This window comes from Dipodomys ordii, unplaced genomic scaffold (genome assembly GCF_000151885.1).
Source record: "Dipodomys ordii isolate 6190 unplaced genomic scaffold, Dord_2.0 Scaffold82, whole genome shotgun sequence".
NCBI lineage: Eukaryota > Metazoa > Chordata > Mammalia > Rodentia > Heteromyidae > Dipodomys > Dipodomys ordii.
The window spans coordinates 12,258,444-12,278,848 of NW_012267298.1; the positions used below are offsets into that span (position 1 = coordinate 12,258,444).

The following is a 20,405-nucleotide window of genomic DNA, read 5'->3' on the forward strand; positions in this document are numbered from 1 at the left end:
GCCGGGCCGGGAGGCACCGGGCTGCACCCCCACACTGGGGGCACCTGCCCGGCCGGGGAAGCCGCTGCCTGCTTCTCCGGGCCCCGGGTGCTGCAGCACCTTCAGTGGAGCCTTGGTGAGCGGAGGTGGCCGTGCCCCCCCACCCCGCGTTCCCAGGCAGGGCTCCGGGGGTGGCTGAGGCTGCTGGGCCCGGCCCAAGTCCCCAGGCGGGCCCCACTGTCTCCGGGGCCTCCTTTTTGTTCCTGTGATTCTTGTGGGGGCTGCCGGTTTCCATGGTGACGCATCCAGGGCGGCCAGCCGGCAGGGCCTGGGTGCCGGGCTGGCCCATGGGACAGGACGGGCGGCCGGGGTGGCCCAGCCCCTGCTGGGCAGCTGCTGGGGGCTCACCCTGCCTCTGCCTGGGCCTGGGGCGCCGGCAGGGCCAGCCCGCACAGGACCCCGTCCTTGGCTGTGGGGTGCTGTGGCCGAGCCCTCCCGGAGCTGAAGCTCCAGCCTCCGGGTGGGGGGCCCTCCCGCCTCCTCTCTGAAGAGTGGGAAGGGCAGGTCGTGCCCTTCGGAGGTGCTGGTGGGTCAGAGCCAGAGGGGCCTGTAAGTCGCTGCCATGGAACTTGGAGGGCAGGTGGGGAGCAGAGGCCCAGGAGGGGCCTGGAGGGCTTGGTGTGAGTGGGCAGAGCAGGGTCCACATTCCCGGCATCCTCAGGGCCCACCCCAGAGGCTCCATGTAGATGGCACACACACATGAAGGCAGCAGGCTGCCGCCGCATGCCCCCTCCCCCCCCCCCGGTCCTTGCAGGCGACCTGGACCGCATGGACCACACAGGGCCAGGCTGTGCTCCCCAGGGGCAGCTCTTCCTTGGGGTGCATGAGCAGGACACACAGGGAGAATGGCGGTTCTGTCCCGGGTCCCCTTCTCCCAGGTCAGGGTCAGGCTGTAGTAGGTCAGCACTGGGCACCAGCGATACAGGCTTGTCCCTTATACACTGTGACCGCGGCTGGCATTCCCTCCCCCTGAGCCTGGGTCTCCCTCCTGGAGACCCCATGTCTCAGAGGTTTGCGGGAGGAGCACTGTGGGCACAGGCCGAGTCCCGGAATGTGTGGTGGCCGGGTCATGCACTCATGCCACTGGGGAGAAAGTGGTGGGCTCAGTCCCGGGGCCTCCAGGCAAAGCCAAGGGTGCCAGCTACCCGCAGGAGAGAGGAGGCTGCTCCTCAGGGAGGGACAGATGCAGTTGAGTCGGCTTCATGTGGTGGGGGTCAGGGCTCTCCTGGGGCTTCCAGTATCAGGCTGGCGGTCATAGAGGCTTGTGTGCTGGGTGTTGGGACCCTGGCCCCAAATCCTACACAGGATAGTCAAGGCCTCAGCCACACACCAGCCTCCAACCAGAGGCTGTCCGCCAGCCTCCCTGAGCCTCGGCCCCTCATCTGTAAGGGGTGGTCATCTAGCTAGGCTGTGGGTTCCTGGTGTGGTCCAGCCTGGGCCTGAGTGCCGAGGGGGCTGGGAGGGGAACCGGGGACTCGGCCTCCACCTGGAGCTCAGCAGCTCTCCGGCCGCCCATGCCCTGGCTCCCTTCCCCTCCCTCCCACCCGTGCTGGCCCTGGGGGCGAATGAGACCTGCGGCCACCTAGCAGGCCCCTGACCTGTGTGACACCCCCAGCACTAACCGCTCTGAATCCTGGGAGCTCAAGTGAGATCCCACGCCGCCCCTGCGCCGCCCCCTACACCGCCCCTGGCTGGGCTCGTCCGATACTCAAGCCAGGGGTAGCCAGGCTGCAGGAGGGGAGGGTGGGGAGCTACAGGCAGCCTCCTTCCCCTTGGGAGGGGTTTACAGGAGAGGGTGTGCATCGGGAGGCTCAGAGCTGGGTCCTGGGAGTGTGTGTGCGTGTGTGTGCATGCGTGTGCATGCGAGTGCACATGCACACTCAGAGCAGGGTTCTGAGGGATGTGCGTGAATTCATCAGCCAACCCCAGCTATCCAGGGAGGTGACAAAGTCACCAGCTGTCGAGGACAGAACATGGGAGTCAGGTGTGGGGCTCGGGGTCAGGAGAGGTGGAGCAGGCCGTACTGGCAAGGCCCCAGCCGGGGGAGGGCTCCCGTCCATCCTGAGGGCCACAGGATGGTAGCAGAGGAAGGCCAGGCCACGGGAGGCGGGCGGCGGGCGAGGGGCTGGGTGGGCGGGCAGGCGGCGGTGCCCGTCAAGGGGTCTTCCCCGGGACCACCACCCAGACGAGGCCCTGAGATGGCAGTGGAGGTGAGGTGCCCCGGGCCTCGGAGCGCCCGGGGCTGGCCCTGGCCAGGGCGTGGGCTGAGGCTGCGGGCCGGGACTGCGGAAGGTGAGTAGCTGCTCTGAGTCATGAGTCACACCTGAGTGGGAGAGCCGGGCGTGCGGGCGTGCAGGGTGCCTGACACGTCCGACGCGCCTGCCGGGCATCCGCGCGGTGTCGGTGCGGCTGTCCGCAGGTGGCCGGCCCGCCCAGCCGGGACGCGGCCAGGGGCAGACGTCCGCGTGTGCGTGTCTTCAGCCCGGCGCCGGGCGGCCTGGGCCACGTCCGTGATTTCATCTGTGGCTGTGTCCGGGACTTGGGGTTTCGGGAAGCGTGTGGAGCATTCTGGGTCCTCAGCTGGTGTGGGGACGGCAGGGCCGAAGTCACTCCTCAGGGCCGGGGCCGTGCAGAGTTCCACAGTGGACCTCAGTAGGGAGTTCAGGGGCAGAACCAGCAGTAACTCAACAGCAAACAGGGAAGGCTGGGGGGGGGGGCATGACCAGGACCAGAGCGACCAAGGGCAGGCACTGGGGCCCAGAGCCTGAAATCTGGCTCTCGTGGTGTTTTGAGGTCCTCTAGGAGGTAGTGAACTTCTCGGCTGAGGGAAGAGTTCCCAGGAAGGTCAGGAGAAGGGTACTGAGCAGCAGGAGCGGTCTGTGCAAAGGCCCCGGGGCAGCACTGAGCTTGGCATGGGAGCTGCTCTCCTGCCATGCTCTGGCCAGGTTCGGCCTCCTTCCCATGGAAGTTGGGACTGTCTGTCTCTTGCTCTTTAGCTTTACAGTCTTGCCTTTCCCATCCGGTTGGAGTTCTGATCACCCTGAGCTGCAGGCTGCCACCAGTCCCCTCCACACCACTCTGGGCCGGGTGGGGACTGTCCGGAGCGATCCATGACAGCGGGTGGACAGGCGTGCGAGCTGCCAGACCTGTCGAGGGCAGACAGGCAGATGGCTGTGGAAACCGGGACTGGAGCCAACCACGGCACCAGCACAGGCCACTTGCTCGGCCACCTGCGACCTGCCCGTGGCCTTGGAATATCTGCTGCCCATGCTGCCCCCAACCTGTCCCTGTCCACCAGCCTCCTCCCAGGCTGGGCCTCCGTTTCTCCTGGGTGAGGGCACACGGGGTGGAGGATCCGGCCCCAGAGGCCCGCCACTGTGCGGCGCGGTACCTGGCAGGTGTCCACCCGGCCGCGTTGCTGTCACAGAGGGTACCACCCTCTGGCTGGTCACGTGACTCTGCGGCTGAGCTCAGAGGCCTAGGACGGTGGGCGGGGGTAGGGGGGTTGCCTGCTTTCCAGCATCACCTCCTTCTAGAGGAGCAGACGGGAGCCACGCTGCCCAGCATGTGTGAGGCGTGGGCTGGGCTCGGGGGGCCCTGGGCTGGTGCCTGGCGCACTTGTGCCAGGTGTATGTGTGGCTCGGGTACGGGTGTGGGCAGGTCAGGTGTCTGGCTGTGCCACGCCAGGCAGGTAGGCCGTCTCAGGCCGCCCATGTCCTGGAGGGGGGAGGGGCAGGGAGACAGGCTGCGTCTCTCCACCCTCGGAGGGCAGGTCCTGCCAAGGCCAGAGGCTCTGCGGATGAACGGTCAGCACAGAGGTGGCCCCATGGGGTCCTGAGCCCCAGGTGCTGGGACCCCGAGAGGAGGGGTGCTGCTTTGTTGGGAGCACGTGGTGTCACCTCTGTGTGCCCGCCCTGGGCTGCAGCCACTGGGCAGGGGCCAGAGCTGGCTGATGGGCACTGAGGTTTTCGGGAGGGCAGAGCCCATCCCCCCTCCCCCGGGCTGGGTCCCACCGCGGCCCCTCCCCGTTCCCACCCCAGCCCCTAGCTCTGCACGTGGGAGTCCACTGTGGGCCCGTGCTGGGGCTGGGTCCCCGGCGGGGGTGCCTCCAGGACCCTTGTCCCCCTGGGTGGCCTGGGACTCTTCAGCGTGCCAGGACGCTGCCCTGGACCCTGCCGTCACCCTCAGTGACAGCGGTGCCCGCTGGGGCTGGGCCTCAGGGGACAGGCGGCCCCCGCAGGGTGGGGCCTGCATCTTGGGGTGGCCCAGAGGGGTGGAACAGGCTGTAGGAAGGACAATGCAGGCCCCCAGGACACCATCTTCCTGGGAGGAGTGGGTGAGTGGGTCCTCGTCTGTGTGGTGGGCTCCTGAGCAGGGGCCGCTCGGGGGACGGCCGGTGAGTCAGACATAGGGGGCAGCTGGGCACTGGGTTGAGGGGCGTGCTGCCTGGGCCCCCTTCCCAAGGCCGTCGTCCGGCTGGGAACCCAGCTGGGAGGGAGGAGGCTGCTGCTTTTCCTCCTCAACCTGGCTTCCCCGTGGCCTGGGACACCCGAAGCTCCGGGTGTGGGCTGTGGGTTGTGGGCGCTCTGCTCTGCACTCCACGCTCGGCGTGTGAGCGCATCCTTGCATAAGCTGAGAGGAGCTTGGCAGCTCCGGCGGAGCTGGGAGGTAGGAGGTAGGGGAGGGTCTGCCAGTCTGGCCCACGCGGGGTGGGCAAAGGGGGAGCATCAGCCTGGCCCATGTCAAACAGGACGAGCTGAGGCCGGAGCCCCATGGGAGTGGAGGAGTGAGCTCCAGCAACAGGGCTGGGGGTGGGAGGAAAGAGGCCACCCCAGGGCCTTTGCAGCAAGTTGGGGGGGGACTCCGAGCCTGTGTGGCTCGGAGGGGACAGCAACGACAGAGATATACCGAGGTCCCAGCCGGAGCAGAGGGTTGGAGGAAAGAAGAGAGCTCTGGCGAGTGGGGAGAGGGTGGTCAGAGGCTGGCGGTGGGGAGGGGGGCAGGCTCTGGCTGGGACCCGAGCTCTGTGTCCACTCTCGAGAGCTGCCTGCCCAGGCCCGGCTGTGATGGGGTGTGGCAGCGTCTCCCTGAAGCGGCAGGGCTGTGAGGAGGTGGAACCGGGTGGATGGCTATAACCGCAGAGTGGAGGTCACCCTCCCTCAGGCCCGGCCCAGCCAGGCCTCAGGCGCTGGGCTGGCGGGCTGGCAGGAGGGCCAGGACCCTGGGGACGCGCGCAGCCTTGGCCGGGCCCCCCCCACACCCAGCATGGACGTGCGGGCGGTGTCTCACTCCCGCGTCTCTTCTGGTTCCAGACCATGGAGAAGGCCGCCGTGCCGTCGGTGACGCTGATCGTGGGCTGCGGTGTGTCCTCGCTCACCCTGCTCATGCTGGTCATCATCTACGTGTCCGTGTGGAGGTGGGTGCCGCCGGGGGTCCTGTGGGGGCGGTCCGCACGCCTCCGGGCACACGAGGCACCTTCCCCTCACCCGCCTGGGGCTCCCAGGAGGCCTGCGCCCCCGCGCATCCTCACGCGTGAGCCTGCAGGACCGCCACTCCAACGCAGGAGCTGGCCTGGGCCTGAAACCTCTGCTCACGCCGCCCTCGGGCTGTGCAGAGCAGCAGGGACAGTCGACCTCTGCAGGCCTGCTGGGGCGTGTAGGCCACAGAGCGGCAGTGAGGGACGTGTGCGTAGAAGCTGGCGAGGGGCAGCTGCAGGCTGGGGGGGGGGCGCTGGGCCCTCACCTCTATGCAGATCTGTGGCGTCTCCAGGCCCACCTGTGTCCAGTCCAGCCCCACTGAGCAGCTGGGAGCAGGGATGGTGAGCTCAAGGTCGCTGGGCGCCGGCCACCGCCCCAGGGGCTGAGCGGAGGCTTGGCTGCTTCCGGATGGTGGCTGTTCTTCATCGGCCGCCGCCTGAGGCCAGCAGAAGGTCGATGGGCTGGTAGGAAAGGGGCACATGACCAGCCCTTCTGGTGACCCGGCAGTCACTGTCCCATCCAAGGCCAGATTGCCCACTGCTCCTCCCGTGGGGCCCTTTCTCTCCCTGGGGTTGGGGCTCAGAGGCTCTGAACTCCAGCTCTGATGGTTTTCAAAGCACCTCCCTCAACCATACTGTGGCCAGCATGATGCCCCAGAGCTACAGGACAGACAGTGCTGACACAGCCCCCCGAGAAAGTGGGGGACCCACAGGGAGCTCAGTCAGCCCGCTGAGGCTCCCACAGCTGGTCAGAGCCATGGCCGGGCCGCCCAGGCTCAGCAGTGGCCCCTGCTACACCTGACGGCTCTAGATTCCCAAGAACCACAGCGGTGGTGGCAGGAGTCAGGTGACAGTGTTACAGGGACAGTGATAACAGTGGAGCTAGTTATGGGGTGACCGTGTGACAGTGATGATGGTGGAGGTGGTGACGGGGTCAGGTGACAGTGTGACAGTGATGATGGTGGAGGTGGTGACGGGGTCAGGTGACAGTGTGACAGTGATGATGGTGGAGGTGGTGATGGGGTCAGGTGACAGTGTGACAGTGATGATGGTGGTGACGGGGTCAGGTGACCGTGTGACAGTGATGATGGTGGAGGTGGTGATGGGGTCAGGTGACCGTGTGACAGTGATGATGGTGGAGGTGGTGATGGGGTCAGGTGACCGTGTGACAGTGATGATGGTGGAGGTGGTGATGGGGTCAGGTGACAGTGTGACAGTGATGATGGTGGTGATGGGGTCAGGTGACAGTGTGACAGTGATGATGGTGGTGATGGGGTCAGGTGACAGTGTGACAGTGATGATGGTGGAGGTGGTGACGGGGTCAGGTGACCGTGTGACAGTGATGATGGTGGAGGTGGTGACGGGGTCAGGTGACAGTGTGACAGTGATGATGGTGGAGGTGGGGTCAGGTGACAGTGTGACAGTGATGATGGTGGAGGTGGTGACGGGGTCAGGTGACAGTGTGACAGTGATGATGGTGGAGGTGGTGACGGGGTCAGGTGACAGTGTGACAGTGATGATGGAGGAGGTGGTGATGGGGTCAGGTGACAGTGTGACAGTGATGATGGAGGAGGTGGTGATGGGGTCAGGTGACAGTGTGACAGTGATGATGGTGGTGATGGGGTCAGGTGACAGTGTGACAGTGATGATGGTGGTGATGGGGTCAGGTGACAGTGTGACAGTGATGATGGTGGTGATGGGGTCAGGTGACAGTGTGACAGTGATGATGGTGGAGGTTGTTACAGGGTCAGGTGACAGTGTGACAGTGATGATGGAGAGGTGGTGATGGGGTCAGGTGACAGTGTGACAGTGATGATGGTGGTGATGGGGTCAGGTGACAGTGTGACAGTGATGATGGAGGAGGTGGTGACGGGGTCAGGTGACAGTGTGACAGTGATGATGGTGGTGATGGGGTCAGGTGACAGTGTGACAGTGATGATGGAGGAGGTGGTTACAGGGTCAGGTGACAGTGATGATGGAGGTGGTGATGGGGTCAGGTGACCGTGTGACAGTGATGATGGAGGAGGTGGTGACAGGGTCAGGTGACAGTGTGACAGTGATGATGGTGGTGATGGGGTCAGGTGACAGTGTGACAGTGATGATGGTGGTGATGGGGTCAGGTGACCGTGTGACAGTGATGATGGTGGTGACGGGGTCAGGTGACCGTGTGACAGTGATGATGGAGGAGGTGGTGATGGGGTCAGGTGACAGTGTGACAGTGATGATGGAGGAGGTGGTGACAGGGTCAGGTGACAGTGTGACAGTGATGATGGTGGTGATGGGGTCAGATGACAGTGTGACAGTGATGATGGTGGTGATGGTGTCAGGTGACAGTGTGACAGTGATGATGGTGGAGGTGGTGATGGGGTCAGGTGACAGTGTGACAGTGATGATGGAGGAGGTGGTGACAGGGTCAGGTGACAGTGTGACAGTGATGATGGTGGTGACGGGGTCAGGTGACCGTGTGACAGTGATGATGGAGGAGGTGGTGATGGGATCAGGTGACAGTGTGACATTGATGATGGTGGAGGTGGTGACGGGGTCAGGTGACAGTGTGACAGTGATGATGGTGGAAGTGGTGGTGATTGTGGTGATGCTGGTAATGGTTGTGCTGGTAGTGTTGATGTTTGTGGTGATGGTAATGAGGGAGGTGATGGTAATACTGGTGTGGTGATGGAGATGGTGATGGTGGAGGTGGAGATGGCATGTTGGGGTTGTGGGACAGGTGCTGGTGGTTGTGGTGTTGGTGGTGATGGTGGTGGCCATGGTGGAGGTGATGGTGGTGTTAGTGATGGTGGAGATGGTGATGGTGGAGGTGGAGATGGGGTGTTGGGGTTGTGGTGCAGGTGCTGGTGGTGGTGGTGAGTTGGTGGTGATGGAGGTGGCCCTGGTGGATGGTGTTGTTTGTGATGGTGGAGATGGCAGAGGTGCTGGTGGCCCTGGTGGTAACAGAGGTGGTGGGTAGTGAAGATGTAGGTGACTGTGGTAGTGGTGGTAGATGTGGTGATGGAGTTGCTGATAGTAGATGTGGTGGTGATGGAGGTGGTGGTGGAGTTGCTGATGGTGAAGGTGGTGGTGCTGGAGGTGGTGGTGGTGGAGGTGGTGGTGGATGGTGGTGGTGGTGTTCCTGATGTTGGATGGTGGTGGTAGAGTTGCTGATGGTGGAGGTGGTGATGATAGTGATGGTGGAGGTGGTGCTGGTGCTGGTGCTAGTGTTGCTGATGGTGGATGGTGGTGGTGGTGAAGTTGCTGATGGTGGAGGTGGTGGTGGTGGAGTGGCTGATGATGGAGGTGGTGGTGATGGAGGTGGTGGTGGTGGAGTTGCTGATGCTGGAGGTGATGGTAGTGATGGTGGAGGTGGTGGTGGTTGAGGTGGTGGTGGTGGTAGTGGTGTTGCTGATGGTGGATGGTGGTGATGGAGGAGGTGGTGGTGGTGGTGGTGGTGGTGGTGGAGTGGCTGATGATGGAGGTGGTGGTGATGCAGGTGGTGGTGGTGGATGGTGGTGGTGGTGTTGCTGATGTTGAATGGTGGTGGTGGAGTTGCTGATGGTGGAGGTGGTGGTGGTGCTGGTGCTGGTGTTGCTGATGGTGGATGGAGGTGGTGGTGGAGTTGCTGATGATGGAGGTGATGGTGGTGGAGGTGGTGGTGGTGGTGGTGATGGAGGTGGTGGATGGTGGAGGTGGTGGTGGTGGTGGAGTTGCTGATGGTGGATGGTGGTGGATGGTGGTGGTGATGGAGGTGGTGGTGGAGGTGGTGGTGGTGGAGTTGCTGATGGTGGAGGTGGTGGTGATGGAGGTGGTAGATGGTGGTGGTGGTGGTGGAGTTGCTGATGGTGGAGGTGATGGTGGTGGTGGTGGAGGTGGTAGTGATGGACGTGGTGATGGTGGAGGTGGTGGTGGTGGTGGTGGCATCGATAACGGAGGTGGCGTGATGGTTGGGAGAAAGGGCAGATCTGGGCCTGGAGAATGACACACGTCCCTGGCTCCTGCGTGGATGAGGTCCCACGGGGTGCCAGGCTCAGGTCGTGTGCTCTCTGCAGGTACATCCGCTCCGAGCGCTCTGTCATCCTCATCAACTTCTGCTTGTCCATCATCTCCTCCAACGCTCTCATCCTCATCGGGCAGACCCAGACCCGCAACAAGGTAGGCTGCCTGCAGACTGTGGACCGCTGTGAGCGCGCCTCATCTTAGATGGGGGGAGGGCGCCCCCTGCAGGGCTCCCACCCTGGGCGGCGTGGTGCCTGGCAGTTCCTGGTGGGGCCCCTCTGCTTGCACCTCTGTACCCCATCCTGTGGTCCCTAGACCGTCCTTGGCTGGCCCAGCCTGGGAGAGGGGCCTCTGCTTCCTCAAGGGGCTGCCTTGATGGGTGGGGTCGGAGGTACCACAGGGGGAGAGAGAGGAGGAGGTCTGCCTCAGGACCGCCGTTTGCAGCACGGTCAGTTTGTCTGTGACGGGCTGTGAGACCTTGGCTTGGACGTGCCCTCTCGGCTTCCACGTCACTGCCTGCCCAACGGGGGGCTTGAACTGGGGCTTCTGCAGGAGCCCTGGGCTGTCACTTGGTAGGAGCTGGAGAGCAGGGGTGTGTGTTCCTGGCAGTTCATAGATCTCACATGCCCTGACTGGCAGCTTCAGCCCCCACATCCACCTGGCACCCCCACTGTGGGAGCTTGGGTCTCGCTCCCCACCTCCCTAGGGACTTGTGGGTGCCGGCTGAGGGCCTGGCCTTAGGCTGCTCCTGGCAGTGCCAGGAGCCCACTGGGGGGCTGGCCAGGGCCAGAGGGCACCTGCCCAGCCTTCCTGGACGCCCGCTGTCCAGGTGGTGTGCACGCTGGTGGCGGCCTTCCTGCACTTCTTCTTCCTGTCCTCCTTCTGCTGGGTGCTCACCGAGGCCTGGCAGTCCTACATGGCTGTCACCGGCCGCCTCCGGAGCCGGCTCGTCCGCAAGCGCTTCCTCTGCCTGGGCTGGGGTGAGCGGGGGTGGCCAGGGAGAGGGCGGGTGGCAGGGTGGGCGCAGGGGTGGCTGCACGCTGAGTGCCCCGGCGCCCCCGTCCTCGTCCCCGTCCTTCCTGCCGGTGCTTCCTGCCCCTTCCTAGGCCTGCCGGGCACGCGTGGCAGTCAGGCCACTCTGACTGGACAAGCCGTCCGGTGGTGTCTGCCTGTCCTGTTCATGCTTACGCTGAATGAACACAATGCCTGTTTTATGTGGACTTGGCCTTTTCATTTCCTTGATAACCGGGCGTCTCATTCTCCTCATTGTCCCGTCTGTCCACTGCCCAGCCCTGGCACTCGGTGTCCCTGTCTGTCGGGGACATCAAAGGCACAGCCTTTCCCCCTTGTCCACCGGTGCGGGGGGCCGCGGGGAGGGGAGAACTCACAGCCTCCTCCTCCCCCTCCCCCCACAGGTGGAGGTGACGGGGTCAGGGGTAGATTGGGGGTGGGGTTGATGTCCCTCCTTCCGGTCCTTCTTCAGGGCTCCCTGCGCTGGTGGTGGCCATCTCTGTGGGATTCACCAAGGCCAAAGGCTACAGCACCATGAACTAGTGAGTTGGGCAGGTGGGGCACAGGACGGCCACATGGCATCCCACGCCTCCTGCAGCCCGCAAGGTGTGTGGGCTGGCCAGGCCTCCCCTGGCTGGCCTGGCAGTGTCTACACTGCTCCCGGGGCCCAGAGGTGAGCCCTTGCACCCAGCTGGCCAGCCTCTGCCTAGTCTACAGGTAGGGTAAGATGGTGTGGACCCATCTAACTGGGGGATCGTGGGGGTCACCCTCCGTATGCAAGCGTGGCGAAGAGGAGGCCCCAGAACAGTCAGACACAGCAGACACCCCCACTCCCAGTACCCTCACTGCAGGGCAGGCATTAGTCCGTTCCACAGACAGCAGTTCTGCTGCCTGGGCCAGGTCCTGGGGCCTTGAGAGCCAACCAAAGCACTTGGGGCTACCCTGAAGGAGTCTGGGCCTCCTGGTACAGTGGGAAGACCATGTGCTCAGGATGGGGCTGGGGAGGAACAGAGACCTGTGGAGATGCAGGAGAGGGAGCAGAGTGGGGGCATGGCTAGCGCTGCCACGTGGGGGGGGGGCGACGGGCCAGGACCCAGGTGGAGACCCTGCAGCACACCGAGTGTCCCCATGGCTGCCAGCGGTCCAGGGAGTGGGAGCGGGGACTGGCATGCACCAGGCCAGCCAGGGTGTGAGCGCATAGCCTGGAGCTGAGGCTAGGGGACCCCTGATGCCAGGTCAGGAACGAGTGCGAGCCTCTGGAGGGGAGATGGGGGTTCTGAGCGGGCCTGTCCCCAGTGCTGGGCCCGTTTCTCATCTGTAAGTGGAGGCTCCGGAGAACCATGTGCACCACGCGCCCTGCATGTAGGAGGGCAGCTCCCTCCCCAGCCCCTGACCTTCCCACACATCTCTGCCTGGGAACGGCACTGACCTCCAGTCTCCTCCGCAGCTGCTGGCTCTCGCTGGAGGGGGGACTGCTCTATGCCTTCGTGGGACCTGCTGCCGCCGTCGTGCTGGTACTGGCCTGCCCGCCCCCTCCCTCCCCACTCCTGCCCCTCGGCTCACCTGCCTCTGGGCTACCCTGGCGGAGACATTGCTTGGGGCCCCGCCCCGGGGTGTGGGGTCACAGAGGGGCCTGCTCCCAGCCCCTCTGACCACATGGCAGGCTGCTGGGGTAGGGCAGGGAATTGGCTCTGAATGAGCACAGTTCGCCTAATCATTGAACAGTGCAGGCTTGGTTGGTGATTAGAAATGGGGTGGGTGACAGGTGAACAATGGAGCCAAGGGAGAATGCATCTTAGGTCCAGGTCACAGGCATCCACTCCCAGCCCCCAGTACCCAGGGTGCTGTGGGCGGGAGCTGCTTGTCTCAGGGATGGGAGCCTGCCCAGGGCCATGGACCTCTTCACTGCCTGGCACCGAGCCCAGTTCCCATACCTGCCCCGGGGCGACAAACCAAGGAGCCCCAGGACCGTGGCAGACAGGGAGCCCCAGGACCGTGGACAGACAGGGAGCCCCAGGACTGCAGACCCAGCTGAGAAGGGTTCTGCTGTAGCTTGCTCCACCCGTTATAGTAGGAGCTCAGCACAGGCTGGACTTGTGGACAAGCGGCCCTGGGCGGCTGGCCTGCAGGATGTGATGGAGTCTGAGGCGGTGGACAGAGGCAGTTGGCAGCATCCATGGGGTGGACCCCTGTTTCTTACTCTTCAGAGTTGCCCAGATGGACGAGGCCAGGACACCCAGCACCTGGCAGTGCCTCTGTGGGGCCTGGTGCCATTTAAGGGTGGAGGCTGGAAGGGGTGTGTGGCCGACTAGGTTGGAGCTCTGTCTGTGCTGGGCCTCACCCCCGCCCCCACGGCAGCCGTCCCTCCAGGATGGGGCTGTGTGGAGCCTGCTGCTGACTGCTAGTGGGGACCAGGACCGCCCACCCTTTCCTCCTCAGCAGTTAGTCAGCCGGGCCACACCCTAGCAGGCAGACCCATGGACATGTGTGTGGACTCTGGAGTTCTAGGCGCCCCATCTCGAACCCCAGGGGCCCGGCTGGGGACTAGGGCCGAGTCACCCTTTCTGTAGTGTGAACCCAGGGGCCTGCAGTTCTTTGCCTGGAGGTGAGGAGCAAGCAGATGGCCGGGGAGAGACACTCGGGGTCCCCAGGGTTCAGAGCTGGCTCGTGGGGCACAGCCCCAGCTCCTGTCTTGAGCTGAGGACCCTGGGTGGAGTGGCGGAGTCACCTGGAGCTGAGGCAGGGGTGGAGCAGGGGAAAGGTAGGGCAGGGGGGAGGCGGGGTAGGGGGAGGCCGGGCAGGGGTGCCACTCGCTGAGGCTCCTCACTGGCCAGCCATGGGTCTTCCTGGTGGCAGCGCTGGAGTGACCTTGGTGCTGTACCAAGCACCGGTGCGTGGCTGCAGCTAGCTGCCGGGCAGCTGGGCACCTGGCTACCTGGCCCATGCCCGCCTCTGCCCGGCAGGTGAACATGGTCATCGGGATCCTGGTCTTCAACAAGCTCGTGTCCAAAGATGGCATCACGGACAAGAAGCTGAAGGAGCGGGCAGGGTAGGCCCGGGCTGCCCTCGCACCTCGCCACCATGAGCTGGGAAGTCCCAGCTCCTGCCTGCCCGCCTGCCCGCGCTGAGCCCCGCCACTGCAGAGCCCCGCCACCCCCTCTGACCCTGCAGAGCTGAGGTCCCTCAGAGACGCAGCCAGGCCCGCCTCACGCGCTGCCTCTGCTTCTCTGTCTGTTGTTACGGGGGGCGGGGGGGGGCGGTTCTGTGAGATCCCCAGACTAGAGTTTGCTCACGGGCTGTTTGGCCAGGGGCCCCCTGCTGCTCACCATGGGTTTCTGTGGAGGACAGTCTGAGCAGGGGAGGGGCCCTTGGGCACCAATGGCGTGCCTGGCCAGGAGAACAGAATGGCCCTGGCACCAGTAGGGTTGCAGGAGGCTGGGTGGAAGCCCCACCTCCCTGAAGCCCTCTTCCTCCCCTGCCCGCTCTGTCTCTGTCCTGCCGCTGGTATCTGCGTGGGGTCCTCCCCTGCCCCCCTCTGTGCCAGTCTTGCTTGGTGTCTCTGTCTCTGTCTCTTCCTGGCCCCTCCTGCTCTCCCCTGTGAGCAGAAGCAGCAGAAATCCCCCTGGTGCTGCTGGGTCCTGTCTTGGGACCCTGTACAGCAGGTGTGGGGGAGGTTCCGGGCTCGGAGCTCAGCATCTCTGCGGCGGAGGCCCGGCCCTCATTCCCTGCTCTCAATCCTGGTCTGTGAGGCGCAAGATGGAGCAGCCTTCTGCGGGCCTTCCTACCACCCACACTGCGGGACCCCCACCCACACTGCGGGACCCCCACACACTGCAGGACCCCCCACACACTGCGGGACCCCCACACACTGCGGGACCCCACACACACTGTGGGACCCCCACACACACTGCGGGACCCCCCCACACACACTGCGGGACCCCCACACACACACTGCGGGACCCCCACACACTGCGGGACCCACACACACTGCGGGACCCCCACACACACTGCGGGACCCCACACACACACTGCGGGACCCCACACACACTGTGGGACCCCCACACACTGCGGGACCCCCACACACACACTGCGGACCCCCACACACACACTGCGGACCCCCACACACACACTGCGGGACCCCACACACTGCGGGACCCCACACACACTGCGGGACCCCCACACACTGCGGGACCCCCACACACTGTGGGACCCCCACCCACACTGCGGGACCCCACACACACTGCGGGACCCCCCACACACACTGTGGGACCCCCACACACTGCGGGACCCCCCACACACTGTGGGACCCCCACACACACTGCGGGACCCCCACACACACACTGCGGGACCCCCACACACAAACTGAGGGACCCCCACACACACTGTGGGCCCCCCACACACTCCGGGACCCCCCCACACACTGCGGGCCTTCCTACCACGCACACTGTGGGACCCCCCACACACTGTGGGACCCCCACACACTGCGGGACCCCACACACACACTGCGGGACCCCCACACACTGCGGGACCCCCCCACACACACTGCGGGACCCCCCACACACTGCGGGCCCCCCACACACACTGCGGGCCCCCCCACACACACTGCGAGACCCCCACCCACACTGCGGGGCCCCCACACACACTGCGGGCCCCCACACACACACTGTGGGACCCCCCACACACACTGCGGGACCCCCCACACACTGCGGGACCCCCACACACACACTGCGGGACCCCCACACACACTGCGGGACCCCCCACACACTGCGAGACCCCACACACACTGCGGGACCCCCACACACACACTGCGGGACCCCCACACACACTCCGGGACCCCCCCACACACTGCGGGCCTTCCTACCACCCACACTGCGGGACCCCCACACACACTGTGGGACCCCCACACACTGCGGGACCCCACACACACACTGCGGGACCCCACACACACTGCGGGACCCCCACACACACTGCGGGACCCCACACACACTGCGGGACCCCCACACACACTGCGGGACCCCCCCACACACTGCGGGACCCACACACACTGCGGGACCCCACACACACTGCGGGACCCCCACACATACTGCGGGCCCCCCACACACTGCGGGCCCCCCACACACACTGCGGGACCCCACACACACACTGCGGGACCCCACACACACTGCGGGACCCCCCACACATACTGCGGGCCCCCCACACACTGCGGGCCCCCCACACACACTGCGGGACCCCCCACACACACTGCGGGACCCCCACACACTGCGGGACCCCACACACACACTGCGGGCCCCCCACACACACTGCGGGCCCCCCACACACACTGCGGGCCCCCCCACACACTGCGGGACCCCCACACACACACTGCGGGCCCCCCACACACACTGCGGGCCCCCCACACACACTGCGGGACCCCCACACACACACTGCGGGACCCCCACACACACACTGCGGGACCCCCACACACACACTGCGGGACCCCCCCCACACTGCGGGACCCCACACACACTGCGGGACCCCCACACACACTGCGGGACCCCCACACACACTGCGGGACCCCACACACACACTGCAGGACCCCCACACACACTGCGGGACCCCACACACACTGCGGGACCCCCACACACACACTGCGGGACCCCACACACTGTGGGACACCTGACACATACACACACACACTGCAGGACACCTGCCACATACACACACACACACACACTGCAGGACACCTGCCACATACACACACACACTGCGGGACACCTGCCACATACACACACACACACACTGCAGGACACCTGCCACATACACACACACACACACACTGCGGGACACCTGCCACATACACACACACACGCTGCGGGACACCTGACACACACACACACACACTGCGGGACACCTGACACATACACACACACTGCGGGACACCTGCCACACACACACACACACACTGCGGGACACCTGCCACACACACACACACACCCACTGCGGGACACCTGACACACACACACACTGCGGGACACCTGACACACACACACACACACACACACACACACACACACACACACCCACTGCGGGACACCTGACACACACACACACTGCGGGACACCTGACACACACACACACACACACACACACTGCGGGACACCTGACACATACACACACACACACTGCGGGACACCTGACACATACACACACACTGTGGGACACCTGACACACACACACACTGCGGGACACCTGACACATACACACACACACTGCGGGATGCCTGACACATACACACACTGCAGGACACCTGCCACACACACACTGTGAGACACCTGCCCCCCTTCCACACCACTGCGGGACACCTGCCCCCCTCCCACACCACTGCGGGACACCTGCCCCCCTCCCACACCACTGCGGGACACCTGCCCCCCTCCCACACCACTGCGGGACCTTGGACACACTCCAAAGAGGCCCCAGCACTCCACGTTTGGGCCCCACGCCACACAGCCCACAGACTGCAGCCGCTCTAGCCGTCAGGGCTGTGGTGTGCCGAGCACTCCCCAGCCCATCTTTGTGCCCTGCTCTTAGAGTAACCATCGAGACACATTCTGTTTTCTGTTTCTGTCTTCCAGCTGGGTAAACTGAGGTTTAGGAGTGTGACTAGCGGGTGGAGGGTGTGCAGGAACTCACTGTGGACGCTCTGGGCTGGTAGCTACCCTCTCCTGGCACAGACAGGCACCCTGGTCATGCGTACGTGCACCTCGCAGTTACACCTGCAGGACGTGCTGCCCAGGTCAGATGAAGGCGGAAGGGCCCCCCTTCTGATGAGCCCTTCACAGCGCTGGCAGCCGGGCCTGTCCTCATAGGGTGGCCACACAGATAAAGCTGCACAGGACGAAGCGGTGGCATGGGCTTCTTTGGGGGCCTGCTGCTCTGTGTACGTGTGAGAGCCGCAGTCAGCCAGACACCGGCACCTGCAGCTCAGGCTGCCTGCCTTGCCTTCCAGCCCTGGGTCCCCTGTCCACATGCGCCCCACACCCTAGACTGGGTCTCTCAGCTGGCCGAGAGCTGCAGCCGCCTAGCTGGTTTTGCACTTTTCTGTTGCCCAGTTTGCTTTCGCTTCAGCCTTTTGATTTCCCTGACAGTTGGCCGCCTGTGCGCCCACTCCCGTGTGCTGAGCGTGGAGCCTCCCCATGTCCCACGCCACCTCCCTCCCACGCCACCTCCCTCCCACGCTACCAGGAATGCCTCACTAGTGCCCACCCCCCCCCACCAGGCAGCCCTGCAAGTCCGCACTCTCCAAAGTCAGATTTCTTTGTTTTATATTTTTTCTTTATTTGCTTTCATTTCAGCCATTCCCGTCAGGGTTGGGGGGCAGCGCCCTGTCCTCTGCCTCCGGCTCCTGTCCTCTGAGTGCCAGGCTGAGGGAGGCACTTGACACAAGTGGGGGTGGGCAGGTCTGTGCACTGCACCCCGAGCGCCCTCCCCTGCACTCAGCCTGCTGAGAGGCAGTGTCCCCAGCAAGTGTGTGTGAGAGGGCGTTCTGGAGCTGAGTGAGCCTGTGTGAGTGCAAGTGTGCAGCAAGTACACATGACTGGCCGCGTGCAGGCGTGTGCATGTGTGGGCAGTGAGCCTATGTGAGAGCAAGCATGCAGCGTGTGCATGTGACTGCATGCAGGTGTGTACATGTGTGAGCAGTGAGCCTGTGTGAGAGCAAGCATGCAGTGTGTGCACATGACTGTGTGCAGGTGTGTGCATATGTGGGCAGTGAGCCTGAGTGCAAGTGTGCAGCGTGTACACGTGACTGGCTGCATGCAGGTGTGTGCATGTGACTGTGTGCAGTGTGCAGGTATGTGCATGTGTGGGCAGTGAGCCTGAGTGCAACCATGCACTGTGTGCATGTGACTGGCTGCGTGCAGGTGTGTGCATGTGTGAGCAGTGAGCCTGTGTGAGTGCAAGCATGTAGTATGTGTACCTGACTGTGTACAGGTATGTGCATGTGTGGGCAGTAAGCCTGTATGAGTGCAAGCTTGCAGTGTGTGCATGTGACTGGCTGTGTGCAGGTGTGTGCATGTGACTGCATGTAGGTGTGTGCATGTATGAGCAGTGAGCCTATGTGAGTGCAAGCATGTAGTGAGTACATGTGAGTGCGTGCAGGTGTGTGCATGTGTGGGCAGTGAGCCTGTGTGAGTACAAGCATGCAGTGTGTGTACCTGACTGCATGCAGGTGTGTGCATGTGTGAGCAGTGAGCCTGTGTGAGTGCAACCATGCAGTGTGTGCATGTGACTGGCTGTGTGCAGATGTGTGAATGTGTGAGCAGTGAGCCTGTGAGTGCAAGCATGCAGTGTGTGAGTGCAAGCATGCAGTGTGTGCATGTGTGGGCAGTGAGCCTATGTGAGAGCAAGCATGTAGTGTGTACATGTGAGTGCATGCAGTGTGTACATGTGACTGGCTGCGTGCAGGTATGTGCATGTGTGATCTGTGAGCCTGTGTGTGTACAAGCTTGCAGTGTGTGCATGTGACTGGCTGCGTGCAGGTGTGTGCATGTGTGGGCAGTGAGCCTCTGTGAGTACAAGCTTGCAGTGTGTACATGTGAGTGCGTGCAGGTGTGTGCATGTGACTGGCTGCGTGCAGGTATGTGCATGTGTGAGCAGTGAGCCTATGTGAGAGCAAGCATGCAGTGTGTGCATGTGACTGGCTGCGTGCAGGTGTGGGCAGTGAGCCCATGTGAGTGCAAACATGCAGTGTGTGCATGTGTGGGCAGTGAGCCTATGTGAGAGCAAGCTTGCAGTGTATGCATGTGACTGGCTGCGTGCAGGTGTGTGCATGCGTGAGCAGTGAGCCTATGTGAGTGCAAGCATGCAGTGTGTGCACCTGACTGCGTGCAGGTGTGTGCATGTGTGGTCAGGGGCACAGGTGGGAGACTCGGCATGTGCAGAGTCCACACATGGAGAGTACATGCATGGAGAATATTATGAGAACTCAAGTGGGCAAGTGTGCGCATGGGGCATGGGTGTGAGTGATGGTGTGTGCACATGTGTGAGCGTGTGCACGTGGATAAGGCACTGTGTATGTGACTTGCAAATATTCGAGTCAGAGTAATGGCATCCTGGGCGCTGGCCCCTCCATGCCTGCTCCCCGCTGGGCTTGAGTCCAGGGTTCCCTGTGGGACATGGGTGTGGGCCCAGCAAGCATTGCAGCTGCTCCTAGAGCCCCCATGACCCTCTGCCCCAGGAAGTCAGGGGCCTGAGGGCTGGACCCCCCTGAGCAGGGTGTGTGGAGCTCCTGCACACACACATGAGCAGTGGGGGCAGTGACCCGGGCCCCCACCCCAACCTTCCTTCAGCAGCTCTTGGCTCCTTTCATGTCGGGCTGCTGTGCACCTTTCCAGATCTTTCTGTGCTTGCCTGCACCCCACACAGCCCCACTGTGGAAGCAGTGCACTCGGGGGAGTCATTGACAGACCCCCCCCCGGCCGCAGGCCAGCTGCTAGTCTGAAGATGTCAGCCGCACACCTGGCCCCTGTTGGGAGTCAGAGAAGACGCAGGGGCAGGCCAGGAGGGAGTGAGGGCCATAGCTTCCCAAGTGAAGCAAGGGGATGAGGGGCCCGCTGACCTGGAGGGGGGACGGAGGCCGAGAGGGGCGTTGGTCAAAGGTGGTGATGTGTGGGCTTTGTAAGCCCCTATGCCCACCGCAGCTCTGCAGGCCACTGCCCCACCCACCCAGCCTCAGTGGCAGGGAACACGCAGGGCTGAGTCTGAGACCCAGGAGGCCTTGGCTGGGCGGAGCCGGGGAGGCAGCGGCAGCTGAGTCGGGTGGGGACACTGCAGCGAGACTGGCAGCTCACCAGGACAGGGTCACCGGAACAGGACCAAAGCCGGGCTGGCTGGGCTGGGGTCAAGGTGAAGGGAC

General features: G+C 63.8%; 2 protein-coding genes across 4 annotated transcripts in view; both read left to right on the top strand.

Annotated features, from left to right (window-relative positions):
• Nucleotides 1-20,405, top strand: part of Adgrb1 (adhesion G protein-coupled receptor B1) — a 65,418-nt gene that overhangs the window by 35,079 nt on the left and 9,934 nt on the right. Inside the window, exons 21-27 of the mRNA XM_013025143.1 lie at nt 3,349-3,469; nt 5,352-5,455; nt 9,556-9,658; nt 10,332-10,482; nt 10,986-11,055; nt 11,961-12,027; nt 13,477-13,562. Coding sequence (XP_012880597.1) covers nt 3,349-3,469; nt 5,352-5,455; nt 9,556-9,658; nt 10,332-10,482; nt 10,986-11,055; nt 11,961-12,027; nt 13,477-13,562 — 702 coding nt within the window. The remainder of the gene's footprint in view (nt 1-3,348; nt 3,470-5,351; nt 5,456-9,555; nt 9,659-10,331; nt 10,483-10,985; nt 11,056-11,960; nt 12,028-13,476; nt 13,563-20,405) is intronic.
• Nucleotides 6,927-8,232, top strand: LOC105992361 (oviduct-specific glycoprotein-like). Of its 3 annotated transcripts, none has more exons than XM_013025213.1 (5): nt 6,927-7,112; nt 7,479-7,583; nt 7,701-7,787; nt 7,914-7,958; nt 7,998-8,232. In XM_013025213.1, exons 1-5 carry the CDS (start codon nt 6,942-6,944, stop codon nt 8,187-8,189), a joined length of 600 nt encoding a protein of 199 aa, XP_012880667.1. In that variant the 5' UTR covers nt 6,927-6,941; the 3' UTR covers nt 8,190-8,232. The 3 variants fall into 3 exon arrangements, with proteins under 3 accessions (XP_012880667.1, XP_012880666.1, XP_012880668.1); XM_013025212.1 differs by having other exon boundaries at nt 7,701-7,764; nt 7,843-7,958; XM_013025214.1 differs by lacking the exon at nt 7,701-7,787 and having other exon boundaries at nt 7,479-7,557; nt 7,843-7,958.